The sequence below is a fragment of the Mytilus californianus genome, unplaced genomic scaffold, assembly GCF_021869535.1.
Source record: "Mytilus californianus isolate M0D057914Y unplaced genomic scaffold, xbMytCali1.0.p SCAF_1, whole genome shotgun sequence".
Taxonomy (NCBI): Eukaryota; Metazoa; Mollusca; class Bivalvia; order Mytilida; family Mytilidae; genus Mytilus; species Mytilus californianus.
The window spans coordinates 59851097-59866721 of record NW_026262581.1 but is presented as its reverse complement, the minus strand read 5'-3'; the positions used below and the strand labels follow the sequence as shown (position 1 = coordinate 59866721).

The window sequence follows — 15625 nt, the reverse complement described above, 5'->3', positions numbered from 1 at the left end:
TTCTTGTATTTGAATTGTTCATTGAAAAAGGATATATGAAATTTTATAGAAAACTGAATTGTTAGAATTGAAATTACATATGAAGAGAGCGACTGTTGAAACACACGGGTGTCATGATATCACTTTTGGCAGCTAGCAGGAAAAGTTAATTTTAAATTCTCACAAGATCCTTTAGAAATGAAATTCAAGAAAATTGAGGAACTCATAGATATTTCTTACAAAAATGACAAAATAAGTTTAAAACATATTTTTTATTAATAGATTTCCAGGAGATAAGTACCATTCAATTGACAGCACTCAAGATGCATTGCTGATGTTACGATTAATTACCAACCAGAAGTTAAGACCCATTTTCAACAGAGAATATCGTCCACATTTACTTGCAGAGGATATTCAGTTTGAGTTACCTAATGAAGAGGTCTGTATTTATTTAGCATGTAATGTTAAATCCTAGATCTTATTGATATGCAATAAAAAAGATTAGAAAAGATTATGTATTTTTGGCATGAAATTATAATTTCTTGTGTAATGTATTCTTTCAAAATGGTTGAAATATAAAAGTAATGACAAGAAATGAATTCTAGATGTATTTTTCACCATCATGTTTTGCTTTGTGTATAGCAATATATTTCTATTTTTCTCAATTTTGTTTGTATTAATTATAAAAGAAATAGTTTGTGTATTTTTTAATCGATAATATATGATATGTTTGTAAGAACTTGTATGTGTTTTTTGTAATTTGCAGAGTGAGGTTGGAACATTAAAAGTAAGTGGATATTTGAGATGTCAGAACCTGTCTGTTAACAGTCTAGTCCATATACCAGGCTGGGGCGACTTCCAGATGTTACAGATCGATGCTGTTAAAGATCCATACTCACAGAATCAGAAATCTAGGGGAATTGCTGGTCAGGTAAGGTATTTGGTGATTTTGGCATCAGTACTTAAAATAATAGTTACACATACAGTTTAGTTTAGATTAGTTTTGTTTTCCTTATATTTAACAGAAGTATGCACTGCTCTCAGTTTGCTTTTATATATTGATGAAATATGTTAGCAAATGTTATTGATGATGAAAGTATCTGATTCACTTTTTAAAGTTATGTGAATTTGGAATTCATAATCTTGCCAAAGTAGAATTTAGCAAATGACCTGTAACTGGGAAAAATACAGGATTATATATGTTCTAAATTTTGAACAAAGTACTGACAGTGATGAGTGAAAAATGATTCAAATTCAAAATGCAATTTCTGATACAGAACATTAAATGCAGTAAATTTATGAGTGAGAATTTGGAATGGACATATTTTTTATAACGCTTTTGTCATTACTATAAATAAGGCCAATGATCTTCCATTTTCTGAAAAAGTTTTTATTAAGAAAAATGCAAAAAGTGAATTTAGGTTTATTCTAATATATAAATATAATTTCTGCCAAATGCTATTGAAAACAAAATAAATTTTAAGTGTCTGTAAGTATAAGTATAGCTACTCAGTACTGCATGCCACCATTGGATTAAGATTAAATGATTTTCATGAGGCATAATGAAATAAAACTCCTATATTTTTAGGATACAGAAATGTCAGAATCAGAAGGCTACGTGACTGTATTAGATAAAGTTAATCCTTCACAACAAGAGTCATTAGAAAGTGAAAATGTCCCTGACCCAATGGAAGGAGAACAAACATGGCCTACAGATGAAGAATTAGCTGAAGGTATGTTTTATATAAATAAATTTTATTTAGTTAGTAAGAAAGACTGTTGATGTTAAGTGCCAATCTGTCTAAGAATCAGGCAGTGGTTAAAACATGACAAACTAAAACCCACTCAAGTTGACATTAATTTATGTTCAAATTGTATAATGGTGCACGAATATAACATTTGTTTCCTTGTCCTGTTCTGGTAATTCAAGATATAACTTAGTTGAAATGCATTAGAAATTAAAAATTAAGGGGAGCTAACTCCTTAATTTGCTATCATTCTAACCAAAAGTTATGTAGAGATTTCTGGAATTACCAGACAGCAGAAACAAAAGACCAACCAGTTCTAACTCAGGATGAGGGTAACTTCAAAATAGGATGGTTAGGTCAGTGGGTTTTTTTGGACCATGTTTTGATTTTTTTCTAAATTGCCTGATTCTTACAAAGACTGGCACTTAAATAAGTTTTTTTTAACAAAAATTTAAATTATTACATAGCTTTTTGGAATAAAATTTAAATCTTTCACGCAACCAATGATATAAAACTGTTGATCAAGAATATAAGACATTCATCATTCGGCTGGAAAAAAGTGCTGCTGCCATTAGTATAGGAAAATTGCCTCTAATACATCTGCTGTAAAGATATCATATTATAATAAATTAAATAGGTATGAATGGCAGAGGTCAGACATGCAAAGATTGACACATATCATGGTAACTTTGGACTTAAAAACATGATATAATGCTTTACATAGTAATGATTTCTGATCCTTCAGTCACCTGGCTATTGAGAAAACATACAGATTTTTTCAACATTTAACTTTAAAAAAAAACTAAGAAATTTTGAACTAGTATATTGAAGACTGAACAACTGTATCTCATTGGTGTTGAAAATTGCACTTTGTACGGTTTTCTGACCTCAAACGGATGTAAATGTTTGACCCTATGTCATTTAAATGTCATAAAGAATGTGATTCAACCACTGAATTGTTAAGGGTCCAAAATTTTACATTACATTAGAGTCGGTCATTTATCATACAACTTGAAAAATATACTGCTACCTTTAGTTAAAATATAAGGCAGAAGATACCAAAAGGCAACCAAAAATCCTATCTGAAAAACACAATTACCAAAAGAAAAAATATAGATTAACAGCAGTCTAAAACACTAGACAAAAAATTAATGACAACAAAACTAATCACTGCAAAATGGGATGTGATCTTAGGTGCTGTGGAAGGGAAAGATGACCCTGCTACACTAGTAACACCTATTTAAAAATAAAACAAATATATTACACTCAAGCCTTAGGTTTAGCTTTGTTGAAAATTTAAATAGTTAGTGGGAAGAAATATTTTTCCTGTTTTGTTCATTGGCACAAATCTATATTGATTGAATACATTTGTTTTTTAGCTGATAAGAATGCAAAGAAGAAGGTTGTAAAGAAAGTTCCTAAAGGTACCTCAGAATATCAGGCTTCATGGATTGTAGATAGTGATGAAGATAATGATGTAAGTTTCTTTATTTTCCCAAAAGAGTCTGCACCTATCCTGGGATATTGTAATGCTATAATTTCCTGGATTTGTATCATATAACCATAAAGCTTGTCTCAAGTTGGAGTCTGTTTGAATGAGCTGGATGTATAACTAGTACAATGACGTCCTGTCTGATTATTCGACACATTTCAATAAGAATATATTGGAAGAACCAAAATTTACTGTTCTGTGAGGGGCTAAAGTTTCAGATTTTATCATATATGCTGTTTGTTTTTAGTAATAGTGAACATTTCCTATGTTTCAGAATTTCCTAGTGTACACACTTTTCAAATCCTATGAAAAGTTTCTTGCTAAACTTGGTATTGTGCCAGTAATCCATTACATGTTTAGAAAAATCTGTTGAAATATAGTCATATTTTATTTAAACTTAATAGCTGACCAATGATTACATTTTGAAGATTAAAAAAGGTGTATATCTTGTTAATGAGATAACCAGATCCCTAAGATGAGGTCAGATTGCCACTGTTTTTAACTACTTTTCAAGATAGCTTTTAAATGGGCTTATCAAGAAAACATTTGACAGTACTATAGCTGTAATATTGATTGATTGATTGATTGGTGTTAAACGCCACTTTCAACACTATTGTGCTATTTCGTGGCAGTCAGTTTTTATTGGTGGAGGAAGCAGGAGAGAACCACCGACCTTCGGTAGGAAAACTGACAATCCTAGTTTGTTAAGATTGGAGTCGAGTGCACCTGCCCTGTGCGGAATTCGAACTCACAACCTCAGTGTTGACTGGCTAGTGATACAGTAGTTCGACTACTTAGACCACTCGGCCACCAAGGCCCCCTAAAGCTTTAATAAATTTGAGTATTTTTAAATTCAGACATGCATAGAGTAATTTCCAAAGAGCAATAGAAGCATTTTCTGTTTAACTATATAGTTATTAATGAACATTTCAGGTAAGCTCGATTATTTTAATTCAACACTTTTCTGAATGTTGAAATTAAAGAATCTGTTGAGATAGACTTGCATGACACAATTAATTGTTTAGAAAGCACTGTACCAAGTAAACTGCCTAAAAAGATGACTAGAGTTTTCTACTGATTTTTATGCCCCACCTACGATAGTAGAGGGCATTATATTTTTCGGTCTATGTGTCCTTTCGTCCGTTCGTCCGTCTGTCCCATTTTTGATGAAGTTGAAGTCCAATCAACTGGAAACTTAGTACACATGTTCCCTATGATATGATCTTTCTAATTTTATTGCCAAATTAGATTTTTGACCCCAATTTCACGGTCCACTGAACATAGAAAATGATAGTGCGAGTGGGGCATCCGTGTGCTATGGACACATTCTTGTTTTCAAATCATACATGTCTATAATAAAAAGTCAAGGGTGCAATCAAAAATCATAAGTCCAATAAAAACAAACACCATAGCCAAAAAGAAAAACAGCAAAAAATACCAAAAAAAAACCAGGTTTATAGTATCTTTCATGTCTAGAAAATGAAATGAAACACCAGTACTGCATAATTGATTAATATACAAATAAGGAGATGTGGTATATGAAGTCTTTAAATGATAGAGTTTTTAGATTTTTAGATTTTTAAAATTGCCTGATTTGTATAGACAAGAACATAATTTTCAAACTGAACCATATAGTATTTGATAAAAAGATACATAACTATTTGTAGTCACAGCTAGATGAAGAAAGTGATGAAGAAGATGATGAAATGCAAGGAGTAGATGAAGATGAATCAGGTGATAATGAAAGTGACAATGAAGAATTTGAGACTGTAAGTAGGATATAATATATAAATAATATATATGATACATGTATATTGTCAGTAGGATATCATGTGTCACTATATCTCTTAGGTACTGTTAAAAAAGGTTATTAGTAAAAGTTAAAACATGTGTCACTGTACCTAAGGCCTGATTATTTAACAATAGTAGAAGATATTTTTCATACAAGAAGAAAACAGTTCATTGAAATACATTGTCAAATGCTTAGTTTCAACTTAGCGACTCCTCTGTGTACCTGAGTTCAGTGCATGACTACTAGAATGTGTGTTGCATGCATTGATGAATACTGTACATTTAAAGTTGTGGTAAAAAATTTAGTACAACTTAGCTACCCCTGTAAATACATCAATTCATCTCTTTAACTTTAAAACTCCTTGGAATTCAGGGATGAAACTTGGGATTATAATTCAACACTACTATAATTTGTGTCCCATGCTTGGAAGAAAATTGTACATTAATGATCATTGTCTAAAATAGATATAAGAAGATGTGGTATGAGTGCCAATGAGACAACTCTCCATCCAAGTCAAAATTTATAAAAGTAAACCATTATAGGTCAAAGTATGGTCTTCAACACGGAGCCTTGGCAAACACCGAACAGTAAGCTATAAAGGGCCCCAAAAATTACTAGTATAAAACCATTCAAACGGGAAAACCAACGGTCTAATCTACATAAAAAACGAGAAACACTTATGAACCAAATCAACAAACAACAACTACTGAACATCAGATTCCTGATTTAGGACAGGTGCAAACAAATGCAGCGGGTTTAAACGTTTTAATGGTACCAAACCTTCACCCTTTTTCTGAAACAATAGTGTAACATCACAACATAGAAAGACACACTATAAAATATCAACTGAAATAGCTTAACTCAAAGGACATATTAACACCAGTGAACATACACTGAACAAATAAATTTGACCTATGATACAATGCTGTTTAACTCAAACACCCCTTGCAGGGTCCTTTGTGATTGCTTCACTATCTTCTCTGAAAATTTGAATGTGTAAACATGCAGTTTAAACCTACATTGATCTTATTTACAGTTGACTGTGACAGAGGCTGATGAAGATGCTCGATATGATGAGACAATGGATTTAGATGAAGAGAAAAATATGCAAGAATAATTATTTATTTGTAAAATTGTATATTCCAATTCCTAATCTTTTTAACTGAGTGGTATTGACTTTAAGACCAATAATATGTTGATGTTTGGAATAAAATATGGATAATAATCACTATCTTACTCAGAAGTTTTTTTTCAAGTTATTTGTGGTATTCGCTTATTCAAGTTGAAAATATTAGCAAAACATTTAAAGGTGATAGTGCAAGTGAGGCACAGTGTCCTATGGACACCTATTCTTTCCTTTTTTTTATGTAAAGTCAAGTAGAACCATCAACATTTATATAAAAAAGCTTAAGATGTTTAAAATAAAGTAAATTTATTTCATTACTTTTTTTTACTAAAGATAAATATAAAGTTATGACTTCAATCATTTGATTATGATTTTTAAAAATCAGTTCTGATGGAATTTTATTTTAGGCTAGCAAAGATAAAGGAAGAGAGATTACATGTAATGTTTCCTGATGAGGTAGATACACCAATGGAAAGGACTGCTAGGGAAAGATTTACTCGATATCGTGGATTAAAAAGTTTCAGAACTTCCCCTTGGGATCCAAAGGAAAACTTACCATTAGATTATGCCAGGATTTATCAGTTTGCAAATTTCCGTCAGACTAAGAAACGTGTGATGAATGTTGAATCCGATGGTGGAGCTTTGGTGAGCTATCATTAAAAAGTGTTTTGGATAAATTTTTTAATTTGTCAAATTATTCATTGTTGTTGCTAAAGCTATGAAAATGCTTCATTATTTGTTTTCTAATCTATGTAAATTTGTCAATTTTTTTAAACTGATGGAAAGAAAAAATTTCAAGTATAAAATTAAGACTAGATTATGTATATTATGCCTGTCATGACAAATGGAAGAGGGAATTAGAGATATTGGGAGAAAGGACATCAAAGGAAACAGAAAAATGGGGGATGCGATGGAGGTATTCCTCTCTCTAACACACAGCTGTCTTTCCAAAATCGTATGAATTTTATAGATCATTATTGTTAATATTTTAAGATGACTAAAATATCAAAAGTTTAGTTAAAAGAAAGTTAATTTATAAGATATAGTTTTGTTTAATTACTCCTGATTTTATATTATTTTATATAAGTTACATACCACGAGTTTGTCTGTGATTCATTTATTTGTGGAAGGAGGAATTGTTCAATAACTGAAGAAGTGGTTTGCCTAAACTCATGATACCCACCCAAAATGGTATGCTGCAAATACTAATGAATCTGTGTTCTTACAACTTCTTAAATATGGATATGTTTTATAAACTAGAGAATAATCTTAATTCATCTTTTTTCTTTTAGCCTGGATGGTATATCACTGTTCATATTGCAAATGTCCCCAAAGAATTTATGGGTAAGAATGAGTGAAATAATTTTCTATACTATTTCTTTGATGTAGCTTCTGTGGATTCACTTATTTTCAAGTGTAACAATTTTTCATGGATTGATGGAAAATTGCATTTTCATGGATATTTGATTTCATGGTTTTGCCAAAGTCTGCATACAAGCTTATAGAAAAGTTGTTTTTTGTCGAACATTTAAATTTGAGATTCATCTTTACCCACCTAATCCACAAAAATGTGTATCCCACAAATAAAAATGAATCTATAGTAATAGTAGGAAATAAATCTGCTAAATGCTTCCTATTGGAGATAGTCATGGCAAAGAACAGTTTTGAAAATCTGTATGAAAAAAAGTGGTACATTTGTACAATAATTTGAAAAATGATAGATTAAAAAATATTTTGATTTTAACAGTTATCAATTACATTCTTTTTAATGGAATGTACAATAATTTGAAAAATAATAGATTAAAAAATATTTTGATTTTAACAATTATCAATTACATTCTATTTTATAATGGACTTCTATTATTTTTGAGGCTTAAAAGAATATTTAACACGAAACAGAATATTACAATTGATGGATGTAATTTTCTAGAATGCCATGTTCAGAAGTTATTTATTCAATTTCTACATAAGTATTTATTATATGTTTTCAGAATCCTACAAACCAGGGAACCCTGTAGTAGTATTTGGTCTGTTGAAACATGAACAGAAAATATCTGTTCTAAACTTCATGATCAAGAAGAACAGTTTTTACACTAAACCAATTAAGTCTAAAGAAAGACTGATCTTTCATGTTGGTTATAGGAGGTTTTCAGCATGTCCTGTGTTCTCACAACATACAAATGGTACAAAACACAAGGTAAGCCAAGTGGGACAAAACATCTGGAGGTTCTCATAGATATTAAAAATCTCTGTAAAGAAGAGAATTATAATAGTCCTATGTATTGTTATTTAAAAACATCATTTTGGTATTTCTTTTAGAACTTCAAGGTGTTGAATGCTATAATAATTTTTAGTTTTTCTAGACACATGTCACTTTAGTACTTTACATGTTCAAGATTTTATTAAAAGGTCTAACAGATTTCTAGTACCTTCATAAAGTGGTATTGCTACTGGCACAGATGATTATCACCATCAAACCTAAGTCAACATCACAGAAAATATGATTTGCTTCTTTTTCTTTTCCTCCTTTTCCATTCTTCTTGTTCTTTTCTTGTTTTTATTTATAGTTCGTATAATATTTAATGAATTTGTTCGCTTTACATGCATGCTCATAATTTTATTATTGTATATATACTTGTATTGTAATATGGAGAAGACTTCATCAGTATGATTTACTTGTGTCTCATCCATTTTGCTGATATTTAGCTGGGTTTAAGCTAGGATTTTGAGGGCTTTAGTCACTTTTGCGCGAGATGAAAATCAACATTATTTTGGGTAACAGCAAGGGACCAAGGATGTATGTATATTACTAACTATACATCTTTGTCAGACTTTGGAGGACTAATTACATGATTTGACTGATGTGTCACTTAAATATGAAGATTAGGATAAAAGATCTGAAAATCTAGTTCAAAGTTTTACTTCAATTAGTTTCAGGGGACATTCCTGATCAACAAAAGTTGGGTTCCTTTTTTTAAAACCAGGAATCACAGTATAAATGAACTTGTAGAACTTTGTAAGACTATTACACTGCATAATCATTATCCTTACAAAATGTTTAAATCGATATTTTGAATTAATTTCTATAAAGTTGGAACCAAGGATTTGTACAAATTCAACTGGAACGAATCCAATAACTAAATTGTAAATCGAGAATTGATCACGTTTACTTTCGATTTTCAAATGAAATGTAAACGGGAAGTGACGAGTAGATAATAAATTCAGAATGAATCCGGATTCATCTACGGATTGGTTCGTGTTTTAAAAAAGGCAGGAAATTATCATTTTTTTGATTTCAATTTGCTAAGTAAGAGCTATATTTGTCTCTCTCATTTATTTTGGCACTAAATTTATTTCATATTTTACGTTTTAGTGTGTATAAATTCATAGGAATACTTTCACGCATGCACAGTATATCGTAAAGGAAGCACCTGTTAGACTCGTTGATGTTGATGGAAGTTTTTAACGTGAAAACATTTCTGAACGTTTTGAATAAAGTTCTATCTTTTTAATCGAAATTGAACGTTTTATATCAAAGATGACGAAAATACGATCATCTGACGAAACTACGACAAACGAACTGCAAGTTATGTTCGTTTTAGAAATATTGAAATTAAAAAGCGAATTGTCCGGGGGAAAACAATTTTGTTCAAATGACGAAACTACGAGTGAACTGCAAAATCTGGTTGTTGGCCTTGAGAAATATTGAAATTAAAATGCACACTGACTAATTTTACTGGGGAAAATAATTAACCGGATTAGTGACCCATCCGATGGCAATAAGCAGATTATCTGTAATCACAACTTTATAACACCTGTTGTAAATGTTAATTAGCTGATGGTCATAAACTTGTCAGAAACATGTAAACAGGTAGAATTATAGCATTTTCATGCGAAAATATTTTTACACTTTCCAAATTTAAGTGACAAAATTGATTTGAAATACTTTCGTCATTTTGAGAACAGTTTCGTAAATTACGAAAGTGACGAGCCCTAGCAAAATCACTGTATTTAGCAATAAAATATGTTTAAACTAAACTAGTACTTTACATATTGTATAAACACTTGTCTGTTCTTGAAGACTGTATGTTAATCTATAGATGTGTTTTTGGTTGATTGACAATAGGTAGCTGTCTCATTGATATATAACCACCAAATATGGAACAGATAAAAAAAAAAACATAATCATATACACATTATAATTTGAACATATCACATGTTACTAATTTACTTTACATAAATTTTTTAAAAAAAAAGTCGTTAATGCAAGAAAAGATATCATTTGAAACTTTGCCCATTGAATATTTTTATACGACCGCAAAAACATTTTTGTGATCGTATATTGGTATGACGTTGGCGTAGTCTGCGTCGTCGTCATCGTCGTCGTCCGAAGACACATTAGTTTTAGCACTCTTACTTTAGTTTAAGTGAATGGATCTCAATGAAATTTTACCATAAGGTTCAATACCACAAAAGGAAGGTGGGGATTGATTTTGGGGGTTATGGTACCAACAGTTAAGGAATTAGGGGCCAAAAATAAGCATTTTTGTAACTTCCAGACATAACTTGTGTGTAAGTGTATTGATCTCTCTGACATTGTACCACAAGGTTCCATATCACAAAGGGAATGCTGGGATTGATTTTGAGGGTAATTGCCTCCAAATTTTAGGAATTAGGGGCCAAAAAGGGGCAAAAAACAAGCATTTTTCTTGTTTCATGACAATTACTTGTGTGTAAGTGTATGGATCTCTCTGACATTGTATCACAAGGTTTCATAACACAAAGGGAATGCTGGGATTGATTTTGGGGGTAATTGCCTCCAAATTTTAGGAATTAGGGGCCAAAAAGGGGCAAAAAACAAACATTTTTCTAGTTTCGTGACAATAACTTGTGTGTAAGTGTATGGATCTTTATGAAATTGTACAAAAAGGTTCCATATCACAAAGGGAAAGCTGGAATTGAGTTTGGGGGTAATTGCCCAAAAAGTTTAGGAATAAGGGGCCAAAAAGGGGCCAAAAATAAGCATTTTTCTAGTTTCCAGACAATAACTTGTGTTCAAGTGTATGGATCTCTCTGAAATTGTACTGCAAGGTACCATACCACAAAGGGAAGGCTGGGATTGATTTTGGGGGGAATTCTCTCAAAAGTTTAGTAATTAGGGGCCATAAAAGGGCAAAAAAACAAGCATTTTTCTAGTTTCAGGACAATAACTTGTGTGTAAGTGTATGGATCTTTATGAAATTGTACTGCAAGGTTCCATATCACAAAGGGAAAGCTGGGTTTGAGTTTGGGGTTAATTGCCCTAAATGTTTAGGAATTTGGGGCCAAAAAGGGGCCAAAAAACAAGCATTTTTCTAGTTTCCAGACAATAACTTGTGTTCAAGTGTATGGATCTCTCTGAAATTGTACTGCAAGGTACCATACCACGAAGGGAAGGCTGGGATTGAGTTTGGGGGTGATGAATCATAAGGGGGTTCAAAAAATTTGGGGGGGGGGGGGGGATTTTTTTTTCCTTTTTTTTTTTAAATTTTCCATTTTAAATTGGTTATTTCTGATTTATATATGAAAGCAAATAATAATGATATGGTTTGAATAGGTAAATTAAAAAATTTTAAGTTCTTAGACCACTTTCATTCTGTGTCAGAAACCTATGCTGTGTCAAATATTTAATTACAATCCAAATTCAGTGCTGTATCAAGCTTGAATGTTGTGTCCATACTTGCCCCAACTGTTCAGGGTTCGACCTCTGCGGTCGTATCAAGCTGGGCCCCAGCGGAGCATTTTATTTTAAGTGGAATGGAATGTTTTCAAAATTTCTGTGCAGAACACTGCATGCAGTCTAATGATGATCTTTAAGTTAATGTGGTCATTTATTGAAATACATTTAATTAATGGTTTACTGTATTCTTTAGTTTGATAGATTTTTGCCATCAGATACTGTAACTATAGCAACAGTATATGCACCAACCATGTTTCCTCCTGCCTCAGTTTTAGTGTTTAAAGAAACTTACTCAGGTATGAATTTATCCCATGATTCTTTTTTTTAAGATGAAAAAGGCAATATTTATAATTAATTAAATACTTAGAATTTGTATATAAAAAACATACCAACTGTTTGCATTTGAATGTACAAAAATACTTTGCAGTTTTGTGTAAAGGGAGATATAAGATATGATACACAACAATTCTATTCATTCATTTACAGTTTTTGCAACAACAAAAACAAAAACCCTAACGAACAACACAAAAAAACCACTGTGGTTGGATGTTAGTTTGAGGTTTACATAATATATACTGTGGTAATCAGGTGTATTTTGAATTTTGAATTATATATTCTATTTCAACAGGGGAACATGAACTGGTAGCTACTGGTTCTCTACATTCAGTCAACCCAAACAGAATTGTAACAAAAAGAACTGTCTTATCTGGATTACCATTTAAAATCAACAAGAGATCTGCAGTTGTCAGATTTATGTTTTTTAACCGAGGTAAGTGATGAGTAGCAATTATTAAAACATATTTGAGATGAGTAAATCTCAAGTGAGGTAGAGTATTAAGAATAGAAAATTAGGCATTTTCCAGCTGATGAATGCTTATGTAAGAGCATACAAAATCTAAATCTGAAAATCTAACCCAAAATCCATGGTCTTTTGTAATGACTTCTTGATAAACACACCTAATCAGAAAGTCTAACATTTCAACAGTATATGTAGCATGACTTGGGGATTCTGCTTAAAAACTTTAATCCACCAATGTTTATGCAACAACATTCAAAATATCAATGGTCTAGTTAAAATGGTTCTTTATAAACACAATCAGAAACCTTACATTTTAACAATGTAAAAAGCAAGTCTCTGAAACATGACTAAAAGATACTGTTAATTCAGAAACGATTGCGTGCAGAAAAATTGAACATTTGGACATGTATCTGTGGGACTGGACTCTCATATACCGGTACTGCTGAAGGCAACAGCATACCAGATATCAATGGACTATCATTAATGCTTGTTCATTAATATTGAGCTTAGAAAAAAAAAATGAAAATCTGAACTGTGTTAAAATTTTAGCCAACGAAGAAAGAGAAACACAAATGATAAATTTACAGTTATCCTGATTATGTGATTAAACAAATGTCAATCTTGCTTGTAAACAAATATTTCCTTGACATAACAGGCAGGATTTTTCTTCATTTGTCTCTATATAAATAGTGGAGTTATATTTGTGATTGCTGATGTTTCCCTAATCTTTTTTTTAAATTCTGTAAAACTTCACATTCTTTTTTTCTTTAAATTTGACCTCTAAGCTTGAAATTGATTTGGGTTCATGTTGTTGTCATGACCATTTATTGTGAAAGGCTTGATGTGCATTATGGATTATAGATTTACAGTTCATTCAGTGAAAGGTACGGTACATCTTGTATATAAGTTATTTACTAAATTTTAAAACATTTTATATTTCAGAGGACATAGATTGGTTTAAACCTGTAGAATTGAGAACTAAATGGGGGAAAAGAGGCCACATAAAAGAACCCTTAGGTAAATAATTTAACTATTCATTTTATAAATGTCTCAAGTGTAATGGTTAAATCAGTGTCAAAGAAGTCATTATTTCAAGTTTAATAGAAATGGTGTGGTCAAGGTGCCTGTAAGCCCTATTGCAAAGGCTGTTACTGTACTTTCCGCACTTAAATGTCAACTAATCTTATGTGAATGAATTAGGTAATCGCACACCTGTGGACCTCAAACACAAAGGAATTAATTACCCGAGAAAACTGTTGGGATATGTTTAAACCAAGCATATAATTCATTATAATGCTGAAAAGTCTTTTAGAGATGATAATACTCATAAATTGACGATTTTCAAGACAATAATCCGTTTCTAAACTAAAGCCGCCATCATTCGTATATGATCAGATAAACATGTGCCAATGATGAGGTGCAATGATGGGTGAGCAATAAGAAAGGATTTAAAACTAACACTCTAAATATACGTCCTTGTCATAATGTAGCCTGAATAATTCAGTCATTATACTCTACTTCTTGATAATTGAGACTTGAGTATGGATGATCAATGAAAGAAAATAAATTTAATCCGGTTAGCCATAATGCATAATTTTAATCGATTTCCCCTTAATGTGCCCCTACTCAAATAATCAAAAATATAGGTTGGTTCTGTGTGTAAACTATTCAGTATGTCTCAGGAGCTTGTCAAGTAGCGGATGGGAATAAGACCATCGAAAACTATACGTAACCATAGATTAGAAGTCTGACATAAATCAAAAATTATTTGGATGATTTGAGTAAGATTTAAAAAGCAGTTGTCTTTTTTATATTACATTCATGTTAAAGAAGCAGCAGAAAATATAGGTTGAATTTGCCACTGATATAAAAACTGTTTATTATTGTGATTTTAAAACCATGCATTCTTTTCTTTTTTCAGGTACTCATGGACATATGAAGTGTGTATTTGATGGACAGTTAAAATCACAGGACACTGTTTTAATGAACTTGTACAAACGGGTGTTCCCCAAATGGACTTACAACCCACATGTAAATTCCCCTCCTGTTATAAAAGAGTTCAGTCTTGATACCATGGAAACAGAAGAAGAGGAGGAAGAGGGCACCGCTTACCAAATGTTTGAATAAAATCTATTTTAATTGATTTATAGTTCTTCTATGTCATCTGTCCATCTTTTATTTTATTTCGTGGTTTCCAATTATTCTACATGTATTTGAATATCTGTATTTTAATTCATCTGGGCAAAAGGGATAGTGCTAGCTATTCTCATCACTGGGCATCCTTCATCTGTTGGCTGTTAACTTTTACAAAAAATTTCTTTGAAACTACTGGGTCAATTTGATTCAAATTTGGCCACAATCATCCTTGGGGTATCTAGTTTAAAAAAAGTCAAATGATCTCTTCTTACAAATCCAACATAACCACTCAAGGTTAAAAATATATACATGTAACATAGTGGTAAAGTGCAAGCATAGTATATTATCTTAAAATGAGTTATATATAGAGATAAATTTGCAGCGACAGCTAATTCAGAATATCAAGATATAGCAACTGTCCATTTTCAACGAAATTATCAGATGACTCCTTATTGGAGTTGTTGCCCTTAAGCATGCCAAGGTAACAGGTAGGTAAACGGATGATTTTATGAAATTTTGCATACAATTAGAGCATGAGGAACTGCACATGAACATCTAATATATATATAACTTTTCTTCTTTCTGAGATGTAGCGAATAAGATATCCGTAAAAAAAGTAGTAAAATGTATAGAATACACGTAAATATTGTAAAAAAGTACAATAATTTTGACTTAAAATTAACATTTCTCGAAATCCTGTCCTACGATTTTTCTTTAAAAATGATATGTTATTGTCACTGAAATTTCCATTTTATTCATATAAAATTTATAGGGGGTCACCAATTTGTTTTTTTGAGTATGAATAGTTGTCTTCAACGTGAAGCGCCGAAAAGG

The 15625-nt window shown here is 31.5% G+C and overlaps 1 protein-coding gene across 1 annotated transcript in view; it reads left to right on the top strand.

Annotated features, from left to right (window-relative positions):
* LOC127704911 (pre-rRNA-processing protein TSR1 homolog) overlaps positions 1-14798 on the top strand; it is a 40603-nt gene extending 25805 nt beyond the window's left edge. The window contains exons 7-19 of the mRNA XM_052209148.1: positions 262-418; positions 746-910; positions 1568-1712; positions 3107-3204; positions 4887-4988; positions 6048-6118; positions 6545-6782; positions 7430-7481; positions 8129-8334; positions 12050-12152; positions 12485-12625; positions 13598-13672; positions 14577-14798. Coding sequence (XP_052065108.1) covers positions 262-418; positions 746-910; positions 1568-1712; positions 3107-3204; positions 4887-4988; positions 6048-6118; positions 6545-6782; positions 7430-7481; positions 8129-8334; positions 12050-12152; positions 12485-12625; positions 13598-13672; positions 14577-14782 — 1759 coding nt within the window. The 3' untranslated portion in view covers positions 14783-14798. The remainder of the gene's footprint in view (positions 1-261; positions 419-745; positions 911-1567; positions 1713-3106; positions 3205-4886; positions 4989-6047; positions 6119-6544; positions 6783-7429; positions 7482-8128; positions 8335-12049; positions 12153-12484; positions 12626-13597; positions 13673-14576) is intronic.
* Positions 14799-15625: the final 827 nt, after the last annotated feature.